This window comes from Sesamum indicum, linkage group LG7 (genome assembly GCF_026168435.1).
Source record: "Sesamum indicum cultivar Baizhima isolate 11 linkage group LG7, ASM2616843v1, whole genome shotgun sequence".
Lineage (NCBI taxonomy): Eukaryota > Viridiplantae > Streptophyta > Magnoliopsida > Lamiales > Pedaliaceae > Sesamum > Sesamum indicum.
The window spans coordinates 9,066,716-9,092,141 of record NC_142663.1 but is presented as its reverse complement, the minus strand read 5'-3'; the positions used below and the strand labels follow the sequence as shown (position 1 = coordinate 9,092,141).

The window sequence follows — 25,426 nt, the reverse complement described above, 5'->3', positions numbered from 1 at the left end:
GACAAAATTGTAACCAAGTTCACTCACTTTTACTATCATTTTCTCTCAATTTGAGTAAGCTTCTTATGTATTTTTGCATTCCACACGATTATTGTCACTCTATCTTGATATTTTATCAAGTTACTTCAATTATTTCATACAGTATTTCAAGTTTTCCAATTGTCCTCTTAGTAACTCCATTACTAACTTAAGCATTGGAGTGTTAACCCCTATTTTGTATGTTAGCCTTTCTTTGATTTCACTTTACTTGAAACTTGAGCTGTGAGCTGAGAGCACAGCAAGAGTACATCAGCCTCGATGACGCGAGGTATATTTGCTTACCTAATTTTTTTTTATTAATTATTTTATCTTGAAAATATTAAATATTTAATATAAAATTAATTTTAAGGTTCGACCGCCAGTTTCACGAGCGCATCAATACGGTCGCGTGGGGACATTTCCCCCACCCCTGGCCGTGTCTGAGTCAGGTGCCACCAGAACACCAACATTTCTGGTTCGAGATCATGAAGGTAATCAATTTTAAATCAATTCAGTTTATATAATCTAATTGTTTAATTTATTTTACTAATATTTTGTTTAATCTTATTACTGCAGATGACCTACTGGTGGGACGTTCATATTCTAGGTCTTCCACATGTGGGCTAAGAAGTAAATCCGAAAGACATTTTTGGTTGCCCAGTCCAGCATGATCAGGCCACTATGGCTGGCACATGAGCTCTGACTCCAGCTCTAGGCGTACTAGGCCAGCGAGAACTTCCAGCAGGAGTCCTCCAAGAATAAGGCGAACCCCACAGCATCCTCGACTGTGTACTGTGGGGGAGGGATCTTCCTTAGTCGGCATGCACAAGAGAAAATTAGTAAAGAAATAATAATTTCTGTCTATTAAATTATTTTTGTTAAATATGATGCAAATTAACTATTTTTTTCTTATACAAGAGATAGAGCTCGGACGACCGCCCAAACAAATGAAATTATTCGAGCGCTGCTATAAGAAGAAAGAGAATGGGGGTTGGAGTGGACCGCGGGCGGCGGAGGTGGTCGTAAGTAGCTAAATTCTTCATTCAATAAAATATTATTAATATTATTTTTTTAATAATTAATTTTTCATTTAATAAAATTACTCACAATTTTGTTTCTTTTACAATAGACGTTCCAGAAGATGCTGGAGGACCATCAGCCCTGGCCCACGGCCGACGACCTCGGTGCCCCCGCCGAGTCCGAGGCTTCGGTGGCGATGACGGAGCAACAGATGTGGCTGTCTGTAGTTGGAGGCAAGAACAAGGGTCGAGTATTCGACCATGATTTTATGGCCCACGTCTCTGGCCGTACATTCACATCACCATCACCATCGCCACCCCCACCCACAACCACCGACCCGGCCATGGAGGACTGCATCGGCCTCCTCGAGACGATGATGGCCGACATGATGGCCATGATGAGGGAGATGCGAGCCTCCTCGTCGACTGCAGCACTGCCTCCAACGGATCCCCCGACTGAGAATCATAATTCATAAGTCATAAGTCAATTTATCATAATTCATATAAATCAGTAGTTACTAATTAAGTCATATTCATCCAATAAACTAGGTCTTCAACCTACTTAATTTTAGAGAAAAAACCTGAGAAAAACTTTTAACTTAATCCAAACCTAACGATCGTATGTACTCGAATCCGTAATTCAATATAAAATTGGCCTCATAAAAGTTGGTAATCAAAATAAATCAATATTACCTAGATCAATTGACGAGCTAGTCACTCGATTATTTCTTATCGAATCCAAAAAAAAAAAAAAAACAAAGAAACTAGACTAGACAGATAATAAAGTAATGCCAATTGGCAATCTAATTCTATGAAATTTGTGAAACTATATACTTAGTATATGGCAATGAAAATTTTAATGGAAGTGTTTAAAAATTCTTACAACATAGACTTGAAGTTTACTTGAACAATTTTTTAAAATTCAATCATATATGAAAGAATTGTACAAATTTTATATGTTACTCGAGACTCGTATTAATTAATACAGAAAATAATTAATCTTTATAAAGACTATTTAAATCATCATACAATTTAAGAAATATTAAGGTTCAGCAGAGAAGAGCACTGCCGCATGACATAGCTCAAGAATTTTTATAAATTTATCCAAATATTAAAAAATTCTTAAAATTAACAGGTATTGTATATGGTTTCATACATATATATAAAAGAGTATTATAACTAATATACATCTTGGAATAAATCAAATATGTGAAAAAGGGAATTGCCAGATTCACGCCTAATTTCTGACAATGCACGTGTAATAGTAGTTTTTGTAACGATGTTGGCATTTTTTAGAAATTGTGTGTAATTTTTTTAAAAATAGGAGTCGTTTGTGCAAATGATAATTCTTAATTTATGTATGTACAATTTTTTAAAAGATAAAAATAATTTATGTAAATAAATCATATATTAAAAAGGTGCACATATAATTATTCCCTTTATGTATTGCAAAGTTGAAAGTAAGAATAGTGAAGCATGTTGAGTTAGAAACATAGAAAAAATTGGCTCCCTTTTACTTATAAGTGTAATTTTATGTATATTTTGATATTTATAAAAAGATAAATATAATATATATATATATATAAAGAGAGAGAGAGAAAGCGAGATAAACACCATTACATTTTTTTTATAAATACAAAATTATTACCTAAAAATATTAAATAAGGGATGAATAATATATAATTATTTTGCTAACGTTAATATTTTTTGCCTAACTCTAATAAGAAAAGGTCAAGTGTAAACAGTGATATTTCGAAGGGAGTGTAGCAGTAATTTAAAAAAAAAGAAAAAAAAATATAATTTCAAATTTTAAAAGAGAGTCCATATTATCTTGTTGATGTCCCCTAAATCCTTAATAGAGTAAAAGTCCAAAATACACCATCCACCAGCCCAACTTGTATTCAGCTGGCAGCCCCCCATCAGCATGGAAATAAGGCCAAAATGTTATTTTCTATTACACTAAATTGACAATTCCAATAATTCATTTTTTACTTCACAAAAAAAATTGATGTGATAGTCGCGTAAACCACCGCTTACAAATATAAAGAGTTTTTTTCTTTTTACACTAGCCATTATGAGTGCATATAATAAATAATTATATTATAAATAAAAATTAAATGTATAAAATCTATACATACATTTAGAAAAAAATAATTTATTAATTAATATAAATTAAATAAATTAATTTTCAACATTACAAAAAAAAAATACGGTGGTATCATTAACTGTCATGGCTTATTTTTCACTAGCGGCCATTACACATTATTCCCGTCATATTACAGCACCATTAACCAGCATCTGTGCATGTAAACAATCAGCCTACATTTCCCAAAGAACTAGCCTTGTTTAGATCATTTTCCTTAATCACTCCCAGAAATTAATTTGCCATCAAGGGATTAAGAAATAAGAATTCATTTAAAACAAAATCATTATAAAATCCGGAATTAATATTTCAGAAATAATCAAAACCAAAAAGTCCTAATTACTGTGAGTGCATCAATAAAACTAACAAGAATAGACTAATGAATGGTGATGAACATAGCATGTAAAAATACCATCCTTTGTAGAAAATGATGTTGGACTTGGAATTCACGTAGATAAAAAAGTTCATTCGGAATAGTTTGCTTCAACCATATATTAAATTTTCAATAATATATGGAAATTGATAACAAAAGATACAAATTTAAGTCCAAAAGCATGACTTACAATATTAGCAGTGGGGCAATCCTTCACAACCATCTTGCACATTATGGTGATGCTGAAGCAAAACTAAAAGACCATTTCCTCTAAGTCACTTTTGTACTGATGGCTTTGAAACTTTATCATTTGCCCTTGCTTTTAGTGTTTAAATAAACTAGGACATGTACCTTAAATTGGTGCTCTGGCATTGTCCTACATCAGACATGACTCCTAATCCCAATCAAATCAAAGAAAGAGATACCTGTCATTTTCAGCCACTAATAATTGTTGATTTCCAACCATTGTTTAAGCACCAAAGCAGCTTCAGATTCACTTCGAAACAAGACGCACGTATGCATTTGATTTCTTGATGAAATTCCACCTAAAACTAGGACACATTTAAAATTTAATTCTAAAGCTAGGACATTGACAAAATATATTAAACAAGACAAAACAAACGGATTTGGGAGTATAATTTGCATAAGACTTTCATCTGACACTTTCCTTTGCCTCTCATAATAAACAGCGATGACCTTAAGAGGAAACACTATCTGGAGTTCTAGCAATGACCTACATACTTCAACAAAAGATTTTAGTTCTTTTTTTCCCAACTAAGAATGCTTAAAAAGAGACATCTGTGGCCATCATTAAATAAGAAATGACTACAACCTTAGCTGCAATATAAGATCTCAAATTACTGCTCTTAAGGAAGCACCATCTTCTTAATAGAACCTGAGAACCACCTACTTCAAAAGTCATCTGTAGACAACACTTTTCCTCCTTCATGTCAAAATATTCTTCTTTGTGGAGAATGATGTCAGACTTGGAAAGTCATGCAGATAAAGAACTTCTCTCGGGTTATGTTTCTTCAACTACAAAACATGAAAATAGGCAACAAAAGATACAAATTCAAATTCAAAAGCATGACTTACAAGTATTAACAGTAGGAGATCCATCACAACCATTGCTTATTCCCAATCATCAATATAAGATGGTTTGCAATGTGCAATAAACTTGAATGGATCAGGGCTCCCATAATTGTAGACGTTTTCTTCAAGACAACTAGAAACTAATGTAAGATTTGGAAAGAAAAAAAGCAAGATATATTAATATGTAATGAAGAACCAAAAAGATGAATCTTTTGAGTCCTATTCTCATACTAGCCATTTCAATGACAAACTCCACTTCTGAACTTCGAATACCCAACCAGTATAACTTTGTAACTAAGAATTTGTAGATTCTCTGCTACACAATTCTAACAAAGAACACAAAATTACATTCAGATAAAGCCTTAGTCATGCACAGATTGTTGATTAATCAACACATAGGTCATGAAGCACACATACAGTAGGCTGCTTTCATGAGTTTTGATGTAACTCTCATGAGTTTCGGTGTACACATCAATTTCAGACTCTTCTTGATTAGAAGAAGAGACTACTACATAATTAAGCATTGCTTCATGAGAAGAGTGTTGCCCCAAGAAAAGGGCCTGAATAGTTAATTAAAAGTATGTGTACAAGATACTTTATAAAATGAACCATAGAAAAAATGTCAAGGAATGTCAAAAACAAAGAAAAAAAAATGCAAAATGCAAAAAATCAGAAATTAAAAAATAAAAATATGAAAAAATACAAAAGTTAAAATCAAGAACTATCAAGAAAACACAAAAGAAGATTAAAAATAATAAAAAGCAAACATATTAACAAGAAGAAAGAATAAACCAAAACAAAAAATATTTCAGTCAATTGAAATATAAAATATGGGGAAAAGAATACAAAAGTTAAAGAAAGTATCCATTAAAACATAAAATAAAATAATAAATAATAAAAAAGTTAAAGTACCCGAACGGTATAAATTAAGAAATTACAAAATTGAATCAAAAACTGAAAAAAAGAAGTATCAAGAACACACAAGACAAGAAGAAGACCACACGCTGATCTGCATTATTCGCCTCTTTTTCTTTTGATGTGTTTCCATGGAGTTTCCGACAGTATTCTTCCATCACTGCATTTTCGATCAATCTTACGACCACTTCCGAATCCCATTCATTCCACTCAAAAGAATTGAAAACAAATACAAGTAAGAAATTTTAAAAACTATAAACAATCAAATATCACAAAAGAATTTTCCTTTCACGATCCCGAGATAAAACAACTTAATTGAGAATTGAAAAGAAAACCCATCAAAGGAAAAAACAAAAGAGTGATGGGATTGAGAACCAGAATAGTGAGCAACCTATATGTATTGAACAAAAACTTACATCGTTATGTGTGAACACAATGCATTGATTTTGGGCTGATAACAGTCTGTCAAGGCCCAATAAGATATTAAGGGTATGGGCCTAAATTCAATTTATAATCTCAAGGATTATTAGAATCATTGGGTCCGTGAATCGCCAATGGCACGAATTTATGTATATCTATTTTTTTTTTTTTCATTTGCTTAAAGAATTTATTCCTTGTAACATTTTTATAAAAGAAATGGTAAATTACATTGACACCCTATGAGGTTATGTTAAAATATACAAACTTCATCTATTTATTACAAATTTATAATTACACCCTATTTAAATACAAAATTTACACAAATACCCAATTTGTGTAACACCTAACCTCGGGAGTATCAATACAATTTACCCTTAAAAAAATAAGGGTACAATGACTATACATTAAATTTGCAACAAAATATGAAAACAGGTAACAAAAGAAACAAATCCAAGCATGACTTACAGTATTAACAGTAGGAGATCCTTCACAATCCTATTGCAGACTGTTGTGATGTGTTTCCTCTCAAGTCAATGTAGTACTGATAACTTTGAAACTTTATCACTTGCCATCACTTTTGGTTTTTGTAAACTTAGTACATTAACCTTAAAAGGAAACACTAATTGGTGCTCTAGCATTGAACTACATATGTTAGTGAAAGAAAGTTGTAATTATCCCAACTGAGAATGCATAGAAAGAGGATGTGAGCAACATTAAATAAGAAACAACCACAACCTTAGCTACAATATAGGATCTCAAAATTACTGCTACTAAGGAAGCACTATCATTTTTCGGACTTATCCACCTCATTAGAAAGTCACCTATAAACAAACCTTTTCTTTTCTTCATGTCAAAATATCATCCTTCTGTAGAGAATGATGTCGGACTTGGAATTCACGCAGATAAACAAGTTCATTCAGAATAGTTTGATGAAGCACCAATTAGCAGAAGTAGATAACAAAAGATACAAATCTAAATCCAAAAGCATGACTTACAATATTAGCAGTGCGAAGATCCTTCACAACCATCTTGCACATTATGGTGATGCTGAATCAAACAAAAAGACTATTTCCTCTCAAGTCAGTGTAATACTGATCGCTTCGAAACTTCATCATTTGCCATTGCTTTTAGTGTTTAAATAAACTAGGACATGTACCTTAAAGCATGACCTACATCAAACATGACTCCAAATCCCAATCAAATCAAAGAAAGAGATACAGGTAATTTTCAGCCAATAACAATTGTTGATCTCCAACCATCATTTAAGCACCAAAGCAGCTTAAACTACAAAACATGAAAATAGGTAACAAAAGATACAAATCCAAGTCCAAAAGCATGACTTACGGTATTAACAGTAGGAGATCCATCACAATCATTGCTGATTCCCAACCATCAATATAAGAGGTTTGTAATGTGCAGTAAACTTCAATGGATTAGGGTTCCCACAATTGTAGACATTTTCTTCAAGACAACTAGAAACTAATGTGAGATTTGGAAACAAAAAAAGCAAGATATATTAATATGTAATCAAGAACCAAAAAGATGAATCATTTGAGTCATATTCTCATACTAGCCATTTCAATGACAAACTCCAGTTTTGAACTTCGGAACTCGCAGTCAGTATAATTTTGTAATTAAGAATTTGTAGATTCTCTGCTACACAATTCTAACAAAGAACACATAATTACATTCAGATAAAGCCTTAGTCATGCTCAAATTGTTGATTAATCAACACATGGGTCATGAAGCACACATACAGTAGGCCGCTCTCATGAGTTTTGATGTAACTCTCATGAGTTTCGGTGTACACATCAATTTCTGAGTCTTCATGATTAGAAGAAGAGACTACTACATATATTAAGCATGCTTCAAGAGAAGAGTCAACTCCCAAAAAAGGGATTGAATAGTTATTAAAAGTACGTGTACAAGATACTATAACTATAAGAAAATCAACTATAAGAAAATAATAATGAGCAATCGAATTGAAAACAAAAAATAAAATATAAAAATGAACCATAAAAAAACACGACATCAGAAAAATCAAAAAATGTCAAAACATAGAAAAGAAAAAGCAAAATGGAAAAAATCAGAATTAAAAAATAAAAATATGGGAAAATACAAAAGTTAAAATCAAGAACTATCAAGAAAATAAAAAAGAAGATTAAAAATACTAAAAAGCAAACATATTAACAAGAAGAAAGAATAAACCAAAACAAAAAATATTTCAGTCAATTGAAATATAAAATACGGGAAAAAGAATACAAAAGTTGAAGAAAGTATCGATTAAAATAAAAAATAAAATAACAAATAATAAAAATTCAAGTACCAAAAAGGTATAAAGTAAGAAAAAACAAGAAATCGCAAAATTGAATCAAAAACTGAAAAAAAAAACAAGTACCAAGAACACACAAAATATAATAAAAACAAGAAGGGTATTGTGAGTTAGAACCTTCTTGTTTTTGATGTGTTTCCATGGAGTTTTCGAGAGTATTCTTCCATCACTGTATCTTCCATCAATCGTACGACCACTTTCGAATCCCATTCCTTCCACTCAAAAGAATTGAAAACAAATACAAATGAGAAGTTGAAAAACTATGAACAGTCAAATATCAGAAAAGAACTTCCCTTTCTCGATCGCGAGAAAACAACCTAACTGAGAATTGCAAAGAAAACCTATCAAATGAAAAAAAACAAAATTAAGAGAGAAATGAAATTGAGAACCAGAATAGGATGCGAGCAACCTATTTGTAGGGAAGAAAAAATTTTATCGTTGCGTGCGAACACAATGCATTTTTCAAAAAAAATTATCATTGCATGTGAACACAATGCATTAATTTTCAAAAAAATATTACTGTTGTGTGTGAACACAATGCATTAATTTTGGGCTGAACCAAGGCTTCTCTATTGGATCCATCTGTTTGGGTCTGGACCGGCCCTAAATTTTATATTCTTTCAGGGATTCAGAGAGCCTTTATTTCTAGTTATGAAGCAACAGAAACACGTTTTTCTAAAAATAAATTTTAATTTGGACGCGCTATCTAATTTTTTTACATTCTCTACTTTCTATGTTAGTAAAACCCCACCCCACCACAATATGGACTTTCTTTTTGGTCAATGGATCCCACATACACTCAATTGGACTTCTATTCATCGCTTCACTTTCTTCTGCTTCTCTTTCCTAATTTTATTTGAATTTCATTTCAATTTGTTATTCCACTTATTTGAATTCAGAAATTAAAATATGACCAACAATCAAGAGACGAGTCTAATGGTAGTGATCTATGATCGAGATTCTACCGGACGGCGACGAATCGACGACAAAGAAGATTGGCGGTCGTGGTTTGAGCCTAGTCTCTACAGTTAACGAAAACTCAAATTAAAGATAAGAAAATATTCATTTTAAAGATATGATTGGAATGGTGTCACTTGCGGTCAGAAACTCGCCCAAAGGGCACCGAAAACTTAGAGACTAATTTTCGGCAAAAAAGGGGGGCGATGCTCAGTTTTTTCTTCTTCTTTTTAATTAATTATATTAGTTAAAATATATTTTAATTAATAAAAATATTTTAAATAATTATAATAATTATATATTTTAGCTAAATAAATACATTAATTAATTAAAAATAATTTTAGATTTAACAATTAACAATTATAATATTATTTGAATTTAAATATAATTTAATTTATATTTAATATTAAATAAATTAGATATAGTTTAATATCTTATTTAAATTATAAAAAAATATAAAAACAAAACAAAAATTAAAAAAAAAGCATTTTACTAAAAAAAAATGTCAGAAACAGTTAAAAAAAATACTCCCACACCCACAAAGAGCGCATGTAATGCACCTTCTATTAATTACTAATAAAATGGGTGTTTTTTGCTGACTTTTATAAGATACAGAGAATTTTAGGCTATTTCTAAAACATATGGAGTTTTTAGCAATTTCAACATAATACAAAAAAAATTTTATGCATTTTAGCCAAAATCTACACTATTGTCATATGTAACAATTGGTTTTTACTGGGGTGTGTTTTGCCAGACTTGAGAACTGCCTAGCTTAATTTACCTAAGCCGGAAAAGTTAATAATTTTTTTTCAAATAAATTAAAATTATGCTAAAAGCATATCTTTTTGTATATATATATATATATTAAATATAAGTTAAAAATTTTAAATAAATTATATATATTTATAAATATAATTCAAGTAGATGACGGACGAGACCAGAGTTTGACCTAGATTTGATTGGATCCACAATAAAAAACCATCTTCTAGCTCAAACTCGTCAAGTTCGGTCTAAGCTCCAGGCAGGTCATGGTCAACAGCTCTATTTGCCCTCCCAAATTTTATAGATGATCTTATATATTTTTGAAAATTTCGTAACTTTTTTATTATAAGAAAATTATAATATTATATATGATGCAATGGCATTTTATCAAATACTAATGAAAGAATTTGATATTTTCTAAGATAATAATTTATACGTTTATAATATCACAAGAATTACTTGCATTTTTTCTTAAATTGTGAATCTGGTTTCGGACTTCAATTGAAGGGTTCCAACAATGTCGCAAACTTATCGGTATAGTTCATTATATTTTTTTTAAGATTCTATAAAAAAATATACACTATTATATTTGTATGATTAATTATATTTTTAAGATTAATATAATTTTAAAAATTAATTAAATATAAATAATTTATAAAAAAATAATAATTCACAAATTGTGAATTGCATTGCAGTTCACAAATTGCCATGTCGTGGATGAAATCCACGACATCCAGGACATCAAGTCTAACCGCGATTTGATCAAAAAAATATTTTTTTATTCAAATCGCGATTTGTAATTGCGACTCGTATATGTATATTATATTATTTATTTAAATTATATTTATATAATTTACTTATTTTTTAATAATAAAAAAATAATAAACACTCAAATATGGAGTGCTGAGTGACAACAAACGGCAAAAAGAGGTTAACCGTTTAGCCTCTCAGTGACAAAGTTGTTTAATTTGTGAGAGCAACGTAAGATGTGAGGGTGCATGAATAGAAATTGGTGTGGTTGAGAGGAGGGGCCCACAGTAAGCCGTGATGAACCGCTATGATCATTTCATACTCCCCCCGCGGGCCCACCCAACTAACTCACTTTGTCTCTTCGTCCTCGACATGACTCTGACAACACAACCATATTACTTACATGTGTTTGCACACATAAATAAAGGATATATTACAACTTTTTTTTTTCTAATTTGATATAATTATAAATATATTTTTATTATTTAAAAAATTATAAATATTTCATTGATTTTAACGTCCGTCTATCAACAAGCACATATCGTTTGATTTTCATCCAATTTTTGTGGGAATTAGATTATAAATTATAATTTTATATATTTTATAATTTTTTTAAATATTTTATGAACTAATATTTTCTATAGATTATTTATTTTATCCACTTTCAATTTTTTTTATATTTTTAAATAACTTTTTATTTTTTAAAAAAATTCAACAAGGGTAAAATTATAATTTTTACTTCACCATCTAGGGGCTACATAATTATTTTTTATTTGAGAGGTGTATTTGTAATTTTTTAAACAATGATGGTATTCATAATTATACCAAACTTCAGGAAAAATAATTATAATTTACCCATAAATAAACAAAGAAATAATGAATGTTCTTCTTGTCTCAATTTATAAGTTTCCTTTTTTTCTTTTTTCTAAATATTCAAAGAAAATCATATTTTTTTTAAATGTTTTTATTTTAAAAATACTATAGTGTATAATATTGAAATTATCATAGCTAATATTGTGTTTTAAATTTACGGTGTTTTAAATTTTAATTTTTTTTAGTTTGAATTTCAATTAAATTTACTTTCTCCCAAGAAGTTTATTGGCTTTTTGTCGTTAAATTGCTAATATTGTATTTATTTAATCAATTAATATGACTTGTACTGATAGTACGATATGCTACAAAAAAAATATACATGTATATAATATATTTTGGATGAATCGATTTTCTCAATTCGATCGGGACCAGTTGAATCCAATGATCCAATAATTTATCCGGTCCAATCACTGGTCCATTTTTTAAAACAATGTTCAAGAACTTGTTATTGATAATGAACGGCAAATTTCAGGATTGAAAAATTTAGAGTCCGTGATTTGTTTTGAAGTTTAGTCCTTTGATATTCTACGGAGGGTCAAGAAATTCTTTAAAATTGTATGGTGCTACTAAGTTTCAATAAACATAAAAAAACGACAAGTAATTTTAAAATAAATATAACCAAAAACTCGGAAAAAAAAACAATTGAAAATTATCCAAATAAGAGTGTTATCTTCATATGAAAGGCTTCCAATCCTTGGAATAGACTTGCCAAGAGGTTCGAGCCTCTCGAATATGTGTACATCTGGTTGATATTATCTTCAAGAAATAGACCAAAGGGGGGGGGGGTGGATGAGGTAAGTGATAATGATTTATGAAATTTGTCATAATTATGAATATTTTATCGTTATTTGAAAAATTACAAATATCCCAATAAAATTACAAATACTCTAACAAATACACCCCACAATGAGTTGTCACAAAAGGATATTTATAATTTTAAAAAAGTATTTATAATTTTTAAAATAATCAAAAAAGTACTTATAATTATAACAAATATCGTAAGAATACGATGTAATTATTATGTATTTATGTGGCTAAAGTCTGCGGAGGGACAGGAGGAAGATTCTGATGAGAATATCCTTTTGGGTTTATGCCATTCCCTGTATTATTCTTGCACAGATGCCTGGGGATCTGCTTTTGCTCTGCTCAAAGCATCGGATGCTCTCCCAATGACGTGGGTACTGGTGTTCAGAGTTATTTATTAATTTAATATAAAAAAAATAAAATTATGTTAATAAATTTATTTTAAATATATTTATATAAATAAGTCGAGTCGGGATTTAAAATCCCGACTCGACTTTTAAAATAATAAAAATTAATAAAAAATGCTTCAAGTCGGGCATTAAAATCCCGATTCTAAGTCGGGATTTAATATCCCAACTCCAAAAGTGCCCCACTTTAAAGTGGGGCACTTTATATATTAAAATATATATTATATGTATATATATTTAAATATGATATGATATATATGTATATATAATATATATATAAAAATTAAATCCCGACTTGGGTGTTTTCCTTTTTTTTTTTGTTTAAATAAATTTATATAATTTAATTATGTATACTTAATTTTTAATAATATATTAAAATACAAAAATTATAAAATTAACATTGCATTAATTCAAAACATTACAATTAAGGGTACAAATGTAATAGTGTATTTATTTGGTACAATTGTTAAAAATTACAATATTGCACTCGCTCAAAGAGTACAAGATATTCAAATGCATTAGGCACTCCCAAAATACACAAAAACTTCCTGATATTCTAGAGTACAAGATATTCAGATGCCGATGTGGTCCTTTTTTTCCTCTAACTTTGTATGAAAAGTTTGGGTGGTTTTAGCTTAAATTACTATTATAATTTAGAGCTTATCTCGAGACCATTGATAAGTTATACATATATTTACAAATTATTCAATACCCTAATTAAATGTATATCTACTTTAATATAAACAAGAAAGTCACTTTTCACTTATAATTCACGATTTGTGACCATTATAAATGGCATTTTAATATGTTAATCGAAACAATATTTTAATCTAATAAGTTGGATGTCAATCGCAATGTTATTTCCATGGATTAGATTATAACTGAGAAATAGTGTGTATCTCACGTTGAAAAATTGAGGAATTGATACGAGTTTTGGAAAGTATATATTGAGATTGGGTTTGTACAAGTTAAAAATAACTCTAATTTGTCCCACTTTGGAAGTTCTTTGGGAAAAGAATCATACCTTTTATATCACTGTTCATTGGCAAATCATATATCTTTTATATATATTTTTATATATAAATATATATATATATATATAAATATGGGACAAAAATCACTATTTAGTGTCAAATTATGTCAGTTTTATATTATATATATTATATAGAAAGTTGAAAAATAAAAAAATACACAGATAAGGTGTAAAAACACAAAAATAAACATTGAGTGTGTTTTATCTTGTTTTGAAAAATGCAAAAACATGAATCCAAACATTGCCATAGTGTTTGGATTTGTGTTTTGAATGTTTTATTTTGGGGATAAAGAGAGAAAAATAGAGATAAATAAGTGTGTGTTGGAGATAGATGTTATGTTTGGATTTATATTTTGAGGTAATTTAAAATATTTTAAAATAAGTGGTGTAGATTTGATGTTGGGATTTGAGAGACAAAAATCACTGTTTATTGTCAAATCATATCTCTTTTACATAAATTTTTATATATAAATATTGTATGTTTAATGTTGTATTTTTATGAGACAAAAAGTATTGTTATTGTCAAATCATGTCTCTTTTATATATTATATACAAGTGTCTATATATATTATATAAAAAGTTTAAAAACAAAAAAATACAGATAAAGTATAAAAAACACAAAATCAAATATTGGGTGTATTTTATCTTATCTCGAGAAATACCAAAACATGAAACCAAAATCTTTTTATATTAAATCCAAACCTTAATTGGTATTAAGGAAACATTTGAATTTGAACGGTAAATGTCTTTCGATTTTGACAGCAGTTTAACCTTTTTGTTAATCAATGTTGGATTATTGTTGGTTGGCTACTGCAAAGACCCTCTTCCTCACATTTTTGCTCAAAATTTTCAGTGACTGAGTATCATTTTAGGAGAATTCTGACATAGTGCAATGTCATAAATTTATCCGTCTTATTCTGGAAGAAGTGACGTTGTAACCGTACACTTAGGACCGGGACATAATTTTTTCAAGACAACAGATTATATTATGTGATTCGGTTGAACAAGAATTGTTAAAACACAAATTTGCGTTTCTTGTGTTTCTATATGATTTTTTTGACATTGTATTTGGGTTGATGAATTTGAATATAAGAATTTCAATTTTCCATAACAAATCTTTTAGACTTGTTTGGATAATTTCATATTAGAAAGATTTTCAAAATTGTCAGCTCTCATTTAATATATTAATGAGTTTCAATTATTTTTTCAGAATTATTTGAAATTCTTTCCTCAAATCCGTATCTAAAATTTAAATCTTTCTATCCAAATATAGCCTCAAATAATATATTTCTCGTGTACTATACATCTTCTACCTAATTCATAATATATATATATATATGACCAAAACTTATGCTATAAAATTTATTTATTATTTTAAATTTAAAATTTTTACACACGCATCTAAAATCATAGATTTCAAATTCTTAATAGAAAATCCTTTGAATTTGTTTGAATTTTAAATTTAAACTATTTTATATTGAATATCAGGTTGCATTTGGATAAAATAATATGAAATTATGGATTTAAAATTTTAAATCCTTTAATTCTAATTTTAAACTCTATTTTGTGAATATTAATTGATTGTAAATTCTTTTCAAATGAAGTCATTTAAATTCCTTTCAACAAATCATTCTTTCATATTCAAATACACTCTTAATAATATTAAATTCTTCGACTCATTTAAAATTTTTTATTTAAATCTTTTTATTACATTCAAATCCATAAATCCAAATACCGTACCGAATCATTCTGATCCGGCTCGAATTCAGCGATCCCGAGACACGAACTCGTCACAGATAGCTAACTCCTCCGAGATCAGATTTTGGGTTCCCTGAGAATAAGACAAGAACAGTGAGCTCGTCGGGCACGTCCCCGACAATGACCCTTCGACACTCAAGTTAGGTTGATCGAGAAAAAAGTGTGCGATCACAAGGTTCGATCTCAATAAATGCAGAACAGTTACCTTTAATTACGGCGTTTCGGGTCTATATATAGGACAGAGCAGGGTAGCGTTGACCAGCCACGTGGTCTCATCCTACTGGCCGGCGTCCGTGATCGGACGACTACAATTGTCCGGGTCTTCAAGGGTGGATGGGTCCGGGTCGGGTCCTTTCGACCCGACCGATAGAAAAAGCGTGGATCCTTGCTTAAATGACTAAAACGTCCTTAATGAAGGACATTTTTAATATTTTCCTAGCACTTCTTCTTAATCCACATTAGGTTCAAAAGGCCAGACAGGGTAGAGAGAGTGGATTCCCCAAAAGCTGATGTTATTATACATTTGGGGTCAACAATTTAGGTCAAGAGTTGGGCATAGAAAGGTGTTTGATTTTCATTCCAATTTCCCCATCCTTTTATCAATAAGAGAAACCACTTTAAATTATTTAGAGCTCTGATTAATTTAAAAGCGGAAAATTGGATTTGACACTTTCCCAACTTTTTTATCATACCATGATTTAAAAAAAAAAAAACAAATATATTAATCCAAAAAATAGAATAAAAAGAAACAAAAATATTAATCCAGAAAATAAAATAAAAAGAAAGAAAATAACAATAGGCGCGGTTAAGTTGAAAATAGTGTTTTTAATTTATAATTTTATATTTTTCAACCGTTTAAATTAAATTTATTTAAGTGAAAAATTATAGAGTTCTCGTCGCTAACTTTTGCAAGTTTAGTTGATAAAATTGTACTTGTTAAACTTTTTTCAGCAAACACTCTAACTTTAATTTTGTTTTTACTATTGTTATTTTTTATAACGCTTAACTTTCACTACAACTAAATTTACAGTTTTTCTCTACAACGCAGAGGGTGTTTGGATGAACTTATAGCTTTTTAAGTCATCTCGTATGTTTTATGAAAAAGAATAAGGAGGTTCGAACTTACTTTTAGAATTTTAATAAATTAGCTAAGATTTTTATTAAATTAAGGGTAAATTACAGTAATTTTTCATGAGATTTGTTGTAATTAAAAATATATCATTATTGTTTGAAAAATTACAAATATCCCCTAATTTAGCGTTCGTATAACAATGGGCCATTCAGTTTGTATCCGTTAGGTTTTCATATAATTTTTATGGTAAACTGACCAAAATGCCTTTTTGGATTATTAATTATAATTTTATATATTTTAAATTTTTTTAAAAAATATTTTTATGAACTGATATGCCTCATGATTATCTACTTTATTCACCCTCCCCCCTACATTTTTTCATACATTTAAAAAAAAAAAATCACTAAGTGTAAAGCAGTAATCTTACCGTTTAAGGGTAACATAATTATATTTTATTTTAGGGGATATTTATAATTTTCTAAATAATCATGGATATTCATAATTATGCCAAACCTTAGAGTTGTAACTGTAATTTACTCTTAAATTAATTATAAATTTGTCCACTGGAAAGAAATTACTATTGGCTATAATATTAATGGTTATGGCTAAAAATCGTGGTAAATAACTATTATTAATCAGATTAAATAAAATCGATATAAAAAACTAACTTTTCCACAATAAAAAACTTATTTGCTACAGGTAAAAGCCGTGGTAAAAATATTTGTCACGGCCTTTTAGTCGTGGTAAATATTTTAGCCACCCTCGCAGAAACCACGGCCAACAACCATTGCGTGGCCGTGACAATAACTATTTGCTATGGCTATTTATTATTAACCATGAGAATTAACCATGATTAAATATTGTATTTTTTTGTAGTGGTCATTACTATCATAATTTTATAAGCTTCATATTTTTACTTTATTCAAATATATTAACAATTTATTTTTAGAATAAATATAACATCTTATAATTTCAACAAATATATTATAAAATGTACGAGCATAATTGTCTTTAATTCAATTCCCATCCGCCTCACACATTGATGTTCACATTCATTCGTGTATTGTATGCAATATAAGTTTTAAATTATAATGAGATAATTATATTTACACTCTTCTCCCTTGAGCTTTGGTAAATTATACATAAACCCTTTTATTTCGAAAATTACATCTAAAATTCCTGATCTTTGCTTCTATCTAACAAATAAGTTTTTACGTTAGTCAATTCATCAAATTTTCTGATATTAACAAAAAAACTGATGAAAAATAATAGTTATCTTCATCTGACTTATTACTGATTTATTGTAGGTCAAATAATTTTTTCCGACTAAACTACCCTTATAATAGTACCTCATCTCATGCATTATGCATGAAGACATATGATGTTAATTTGATTGTAAAAATATTTATTTGACTAATAATGAATCAGTAATAGTCAACTGGGGGTAAATATAATTTTTTTTATTTATATTAGCAAATTTGGTGAATTTTGATTAATGAAGGGACTTAATAGACAAAAGTAAACTTTAGAGGTACTAGACATAATTTTTTTAAATTATAGAAGTTTATGTATAATTATATCAAAGTTGAAGAAAGGAGTGTGTAATTATTCTTATTAAAAAGGACCCCAAAAAATAAAAAAAGGGAAAAATGTAAGAACAGGCCATTCGGATTTCACCCACCCAGCTAATGTGCCAACTGCCAGCCAGAATCCCTCCAAACCGCACACACACACACACTTGGAACAAACAAAATACCTCTCCACCTCCCGTACTTAAATTCTCTCCTCTCCTTCACCACCTCACATTCTCCCTCTCTCTTTTCCTCTCCCATCCCAAATTTTCTCAGTTACCCACGAAAGAGATGGCTGAGACGACGCTGCTCCCAGATCTCGGCACCCAAATTCTCATCCCTATTTGCGCCTTGGTCGGCATAGCCTTCGCTCTTGTGCAATGGCTGCTCGTCTCTAAGGTGAAGCTTTCCACTGATAAATCCAGCTCCGCCGACGGGAAGAATGGGTTCACCGAAGCGCTCATCGAGGAGGAGGATGGCGTCAGTGACCACTCCGTTGTTCGCAAATGTGCCGACATCCAATCCGCCATCTCCGAAGGTGGAATTTTTCTGTACTTTCATGCTTTTATGTATGTGTGCGTATATTGAGAGATAGCACCAGCTTATGCTTGGGTCCGAATGAAGCGTTTCTTCCCTTTATTTCTTAAGATAAGATATGCGTTTTGAGGATAAATGGATCTTGCGATTTTTGTTTGTGGGTCTTTTATGGCTATTTTGAGCTCTATGTATTAGATTTTATTTACATTTTGTGTATGTATACGTGGTGTCTCTGTGCCTATGGGTTGTGTGAAGGTGTATTGTGTGTGGTGGTGTTGTGTTTCAGGCTTATATTTTTTTCTGGGCTGAAAAATTCAGATATTTGCTCTTTGTTCTCTTTTTCATATACTTACATATATCTTCACGTGTGTTGCTGCGTAAAACTTGCGTTTCGTGGGGACAAAACCAATTAGCAGAAGGGCTGGTCTAAGTTCTTGTATCAGATTCTGAGTTCTTGTTTCTGCTGTGTACTTCCATTTCCTGATTACGTTCTTATTCTTGAAGGTGTAAATCTTTTCCAGAATTATTTGTGGTTTCTTTTGTGTACTCCGTGGACAATTTGAAAAATCAGGCTGATATTTTTCTTTCTGGTGGGTGCTCATAATGTTTGATTGATTAGAAAATGCACTTGGTGCCCTTTTTGTCAAGCCCTGTGATGTGGGGATCTCATAAAGATCCATCTTCTTTGTTTGTTATTATTATTTCAAATTTTTCACTGTTTATTATAATGATTTCTCTATGGACACGTGTGGAGAGACTTGAACTTTAGTCCTTGGTCCTCTTTAATTAGTGTATTCATAATAGTTGGATTTAACTGGCAATCCGTATTACATACTTTAGTTACGTGTATCTTCCTGTTTATTTACTCATTCAACGGGCCATATATGTCAACTGTGATTAAATAATAAGTCTTGCTGAATTGTTACGGGTATGTTGCTTCTTGTTTACTCATCCAATGGGCCCTATATATTGAGTGAATAATAATTCTTGCTGAATTTTTTATTTCCTTCTCATTCTTGTCAGTGTCATGTGCATTGTGTGAGATCTTATAAACCTTGTTAACCTGGGATTTTGTTGTGGGTTAATGCAGAAGCCCCCCCCTTTATTATACTAAAATTGTTAAAGACCCCTTGTGTAAAAAATAGCAACACAAAAGTCTCGTGTTAATATTAAATTATGCATACTCTACCCTGTTGTTAAAACCTTAGTATTTGTCTGATACCTGCTATACCCCATATTTGTATATTTATCATTAATAATTGTTGAATCATTTGGAAACTTTAGGAACCATTGGATTTTGTTCGCATTGGGCAACCAAAGGATCTTGCTCAAAATTCAGCAACCATATGATCACTGTATCTTGTCCATATTTTGAAATTTAATAATATATATTTTACATATCAGTATATGTATATGTTAATTAATGAATACATGATAAATGATATAATTAATAAACAAATATGTATATATATACATACATGAACTAGTATATATGAACATATATGTACGCAGATTTTATATACATCATCAGGGGGTGGGGTTTGTGGTGCCTGGTCAAAGGGAAAGGAGGTCTTAGGGGTGTGCATAGGCATGAGGAGGGGTGGGGGTTGGGGGGAGGAGGAAAATGCGAGCTTGAGGTTACAGTGGCGGTGGTGGGTTGGTGAATGTAGGAGGGGAATGGAGAAGAAAATGGATAAGATGGACTGAAAATGGATAAGATAGAATGAAAAAGTAGGGGAGAACGGAGGAGAAAGAGGAAGATAGGAGGGGAAAAATGGAGATGAAAGAATATAAGGTGGGCAGCAGGTCTGATGGAGGGAGGGGTGTGCACCGGAGTGAGGGAATGGGTAGCGGTGGCAGCAGGCAGTGGGGGTTGTTATTGCGGGTGCAAAGGTGAGGAAGAAGGAAGAGGAGAAGGAGAAGTAGAAAGGAGGAAGAAGGGAGAAGAGAAGTAGAAAGGAGGAATAAGGGAGAAGAGAAGGAGAAGTAGAAAGGAGGAATAAAATAAAAGAAAAAAAGAAAAAGTAAAGGAAAAAGGAAAGATGAGAAAGAAAGGAAGAGAAAAATCGAAACTTGACCCTAACCTTTGTAGTTATCATCCTTACATCAGAGGGTTGAGAAATGTATTTTCAACAAATATTTCAAATTCAAAGTTAACTTACTATGAGTTTATGTAAAAGTTTTAATCTCCATTAATCTGTGATGAGGAGGGTGTATTCTACTGGGTATCTGAAATTACAGGGCGGCGGGGGGTGGGGTTACGCATACATGGAGGTTTCACGTAATGTTGATGTAGCACAGTAGATAGTTATAGAGTTTAACCTTTTCCTTAGATACGTTGACAATGTTCTATAACTATGATTTCTTTGTTATCCATTACATCTTAGTCTGTCATTCTGAACTGAGTGCTAAATCGGCATTACTTATCTGTTTGTGTTTCTTCTGGAACCATAAGATACTTGTTTCAGTGGCATTTTCCCAGAGAAGGAAGTTTGACCAACGGACACCATTTTAGGTTATTTTCAGCCACTCGAGATCTTTCTGATACACTAATTCTTGTGGTGCAGGTGCAACATCATTTCTCTTCACCGAGTACCAATATGTTGGTATCTTCATGGTTGCATTTGCTGTCTTAATTTTCCTATTCCTGGGCTCTGTGGAAGGATTCAGCACGAAGCCGCAAGCTTGTACCTATGACAGCACCAAAATGTGCAAGCCTGCTCTTGCGACAGCTGCTTTCAGCACCATATCCTTCCTTCTTGGTGCCATCACATCTGTGGTCTCTGGCTTTCTTGGAATGAAAATTGCCACCTATGCCAATGCCCGTACTACTCTAGAGGCCAGGAAGGGCGTAGGAAAAGCTTTCATTGTTGCATTTAGATCTGGTGCAGTCATGGGTTTCCTTCTTGCTGCAAATGGTCTTCTGGTTTTATACATTACTGTCAACCTCTTCAAGTTGTACTATGGTAATGACTGGGAAGGTCTATTTGAGGCTATAACTGGTTATGGACTTGGTGGATCTTCAATGGCTCTGTTTGGAAGAGTTGGTGGAGGTATTTACACGAAAGCAGCTGATGTAGGGGCTGATCTTGTGGGCAAGGTGGAAAGGAACATCCCAGAGGATGACCCCAGGAACCCTGCGGTATAACAACAGCAATTTAGAAGTGCCAAAGTTTATTAAAATTATTACTTCTTCCATTCGCAACTTATATTTTCAACAATGTTGCAGGTCATTGCAGATAATGTTGGTGACAATGTTGGGGATATTGCTGGTATGGGGTCTGATCTATTTGGCTCGTATGCAGAATCTTCCTGTGCAGCCCTTGTTGTTGCTTCCATCTCATCTTTTGGGATTAATCATGACTTGACCGCTATGCTATATCCTCTTCTAGTCAGCTCCATTGGAATTCTTGTTTGTTTGCTGACCACTTTATTTGCAACTGATTTCTTTGAGGTCAAGACTGTCAAAGAAATTGAGCCAGCACTGAAGAAGCAACTTATTATCTCCACGATATTGATGACTGTTGGAATAGCTTTTGTTAGCTGGGTTGGCTTGCCTTCCTCCTTCACAATATTTAATTTTGGTGTCCAGAAAGATGTTAAGAGCTGGTAAGGTTACATCTGGTTTCTTATCATTATTGCTTCAAATTTCTTACGCCTTGCTTCCATCATAAACTGACCTTTACATGTATTTAGTCATACCTTTCCATCAAAGTATTTCACCCTCATTTCTAGCTAATTAAGTAAGAAAACATTATTTATTCTGATTCTTTTTCACTTAGAGAACACTGTAATCATATCATTTAGTTCTCTCTCTCTCTCTGAGATGTTTGATAAAGATTAATGTATATTTCTATTATTTTCTTCCTCATCTTTCCTCCAGTTCCTAAACAACATATGACTCTGAGCTTGCAGGCAATTGTTTCTATGCGTTGCTGTTGGTCTGTGGGCTGGCCTAATCATTGGATTTGTCACAGAGTACTACACAAGCAATGCTTATAGGTACTATCTGGACCAAATTATCTAGTGTGGGTTAATGTTGGAAAGTAAATGGTTCTAAAGTCATGCTTCTTGTCGCTTTCAGCCCAGTACAAGATGTTGCTGATTCCTGCCGAACTGGTGCAGCTACGAATGTCATTTTTGGCCTTGCATTGGGATACAAGTCTTGTATTATTCCAATATTCGCCATAGCAATTAGCATTTTTGTTAGTTTTAGTTTCGCCGCAATGTATGGAATTGCAGTAGCTGCTCTTGGAATGCTGAGTACCATAGCCACTGGTTTGGCAATTGATGCTTATGGACCAATCAGTGACAATGCTGGGGGTATTGCTGAGATGGCAGGCATGAGCCACAGAATCCGAGAGAGGACTGATGCCCTTGATGCTGCAGGAAACACTACTGCAGCTATTGGGAAGGTAATTAGTAGTTTCACTCTATTCCACGGAATTGACATGGGTTTCTGGTTGTACATTGGATTTTGCATGTGTTGGAGTTTGTAGCCTGGTATAATTTCATATTCTCTGGGCTAATTTTTTCTTGGGGGAACATGGTCAATATAAGTAATGTTTTTACGTTAGGTTTCCCTGCACTTACTCATGAAGACCCCTGCCTTTAAATCATTTGTTAGCGAACATTGTGATTGAATAGTTAAAATCAGAAAATAGTTTATTCCATATGGGTAATATATTTTTCTCTCGCCAAGAGGAATTTGCTAATGTTTAAACAGGTTTAGTATCTTCTGAGATCTATACTTAAAATTAGCCATTGCTGACAAGCCTTTTGCAAATATTGTGTATCATCACGCAAAGTCTGACTAATACTTTTGTATGTAACGAAGTGTTCTTTACCGTTACTTCCAGGGATTTGCTATTGGATCTGCTGCTCTGGTCTCCCTTGCTCTCTTTGGTGCATTTGTGAGCCGTGCTGCCATATCTAGTGTTGATGTTTTAACTCCAAAAGTTTTCATCGGTTTGCTTGTGGGCGCTATGCTTCCTTACTGGTTCTCAGCCATGACAATGAAGAGTGTGGGAAGTGCAGCTCTCAAGATGGTTGAAGAAGTGCGCCGTCAATTTAACACCATCCCTGGTCTCATGGAAGGCACCACTAAGCCCGACTATGCAACTTGTGTCAAGATCTCCACGGATGCATCTATCAAGGAGATGATCCCTCCTGGTGCTCTTGTCATGCTTACACCTCTCATTGTCGGAATTTTCTTTGGTGTGGAGACGCTTTCTGGCGTGCTTGCTGGATCTCTCGTCTCTGGTGTTCAGGTAATGTGCCGAATATGTTTTGACATGCATTTATATAAATTCCCAAGGAGACTTGCAACATGTACCATGGATTTAAAACGAGTTACCTATTAACATCATTCTGTGTCTCCGTCTTTGACATAATTCTATCACAAAAACTTGCACGTCAGCATGTGTACTGCACAAACCTGATGATATTAACTATGGAACCAAAGTACTACTTTATGGAATGGTCTTCTTTGTGTTGAGGTATAACTTCACTTACATTATGCAGATTGCTATCTCTGCATCCAACACCGGTGGTGCTTGGGATAACGCCAAGAAATATATTGAGGTAAAGAATTTCCCTTGATTTCTATCTTGTCCAACTAATACTTTCAGTTGGGATTGAATCTGGTTTCTCATGCCATCAATTCTTGTATGATAGGCTGGTGCTTCTGAGCACGCCCGGACTCTTGGGCCTAAAGGATCTGATGCACACAAGGCAGCTGTGATCGGAGACACTGTTGGCGACCCACTGAAGGATACGTCTGGACCCTCGTTGAACATTCTTATCAAGCTAATGGCTGTAGAATCACTTGTGTTCGCCCCCTTCTTTGCTGCCCATGGTGGATTGCTCTTCAAGATTTTCTGAAGTATGGCTGACATGAATGCCCTGCAATCCATCCCCTTCCACATTTTGTAATCTCATGTCCAAGTATAAATCTATTTTGCTGCATTCTAAATCTAGGCTTTGAAGAGAATGTTTCCATCATCAGATGGTCAATCTTGTGAAGAGTGAGACATCATTTATATTCTTTCACTGACTAAACGAACACCATATTATCCATTTCAGTAATTTTTCCGGACGTATTCTTCAGAGGAAATAGTAGGTGGGAGTTCAAGATGGACTGCACCAACACGGACCAGTTTGGAGAAGTTCGACCCAAGACGGGCCCTGTATTGTTCGTGGCCAGGTTGGGGCCTTTGAATGGGGCCAATTGGGTGAAACTTTCAGCGTACGTTCGCCCCATGGGTTGGCCCGGTTGAGACAGGACCAGCCTTGGTTGGTCCTGTATTATTAATTTTTTTTAATGAATTGAGGTATTCTTTGGAACAATTTTGTTTTTAATTTATGATTGTCTTATGAAATAGATAAAAGATTAAAATTAAATCTAATAAAAAATTATAAGTAAAAAAAATTAAAATAAATCCAATTCACAGCATTTGTCTGGAGCAAAAACCACATGCACAAGTGAACTTCAGTATACTAAAGATAGTTGCATTTTGTGATGAACTGATTAAAGTGCTTTTTGAAATAAGAATTATAATTTTATTTTTATTTTTTTTATGAACTAAGAG

General features: G+C 32.2%; 1 protein-coding gene across 1 annotated transcript; it reads left to right on the top strand.

The window, feature by feature from the left end:
• Positions 1-18,433: 18,433 nt before the first annotated feature.
• On the top strand, positions 18,434-24,919 carry LOC105166431 (pyrophosphate-energized vacuolar membrane proton pump). Its single transcript, XM_011085776.3, has 8 exons — positions 18,434-18,837; positions 21,404-21,978; positions 22,066-22,445; positions 22,752-22,838; positions 22,921-23,251; positions 23,696-24,106; positions 24,360-24,419; positions 24,513-24,919. The coding sequence occupies exons 1-8, from the start codon at positions 18,591-18,593 to the stop codon at positions 24,717-24,719; spliced, it is 2,298 nt and encodes a 765-aa protein (XP_011084078.2). The 5' UTR covers positions 18,434-18,590; the 3' UTR covers positions 24,720-24,919.
• Positions 24,920-25,426: the final 507 nt, after the last annotated feature.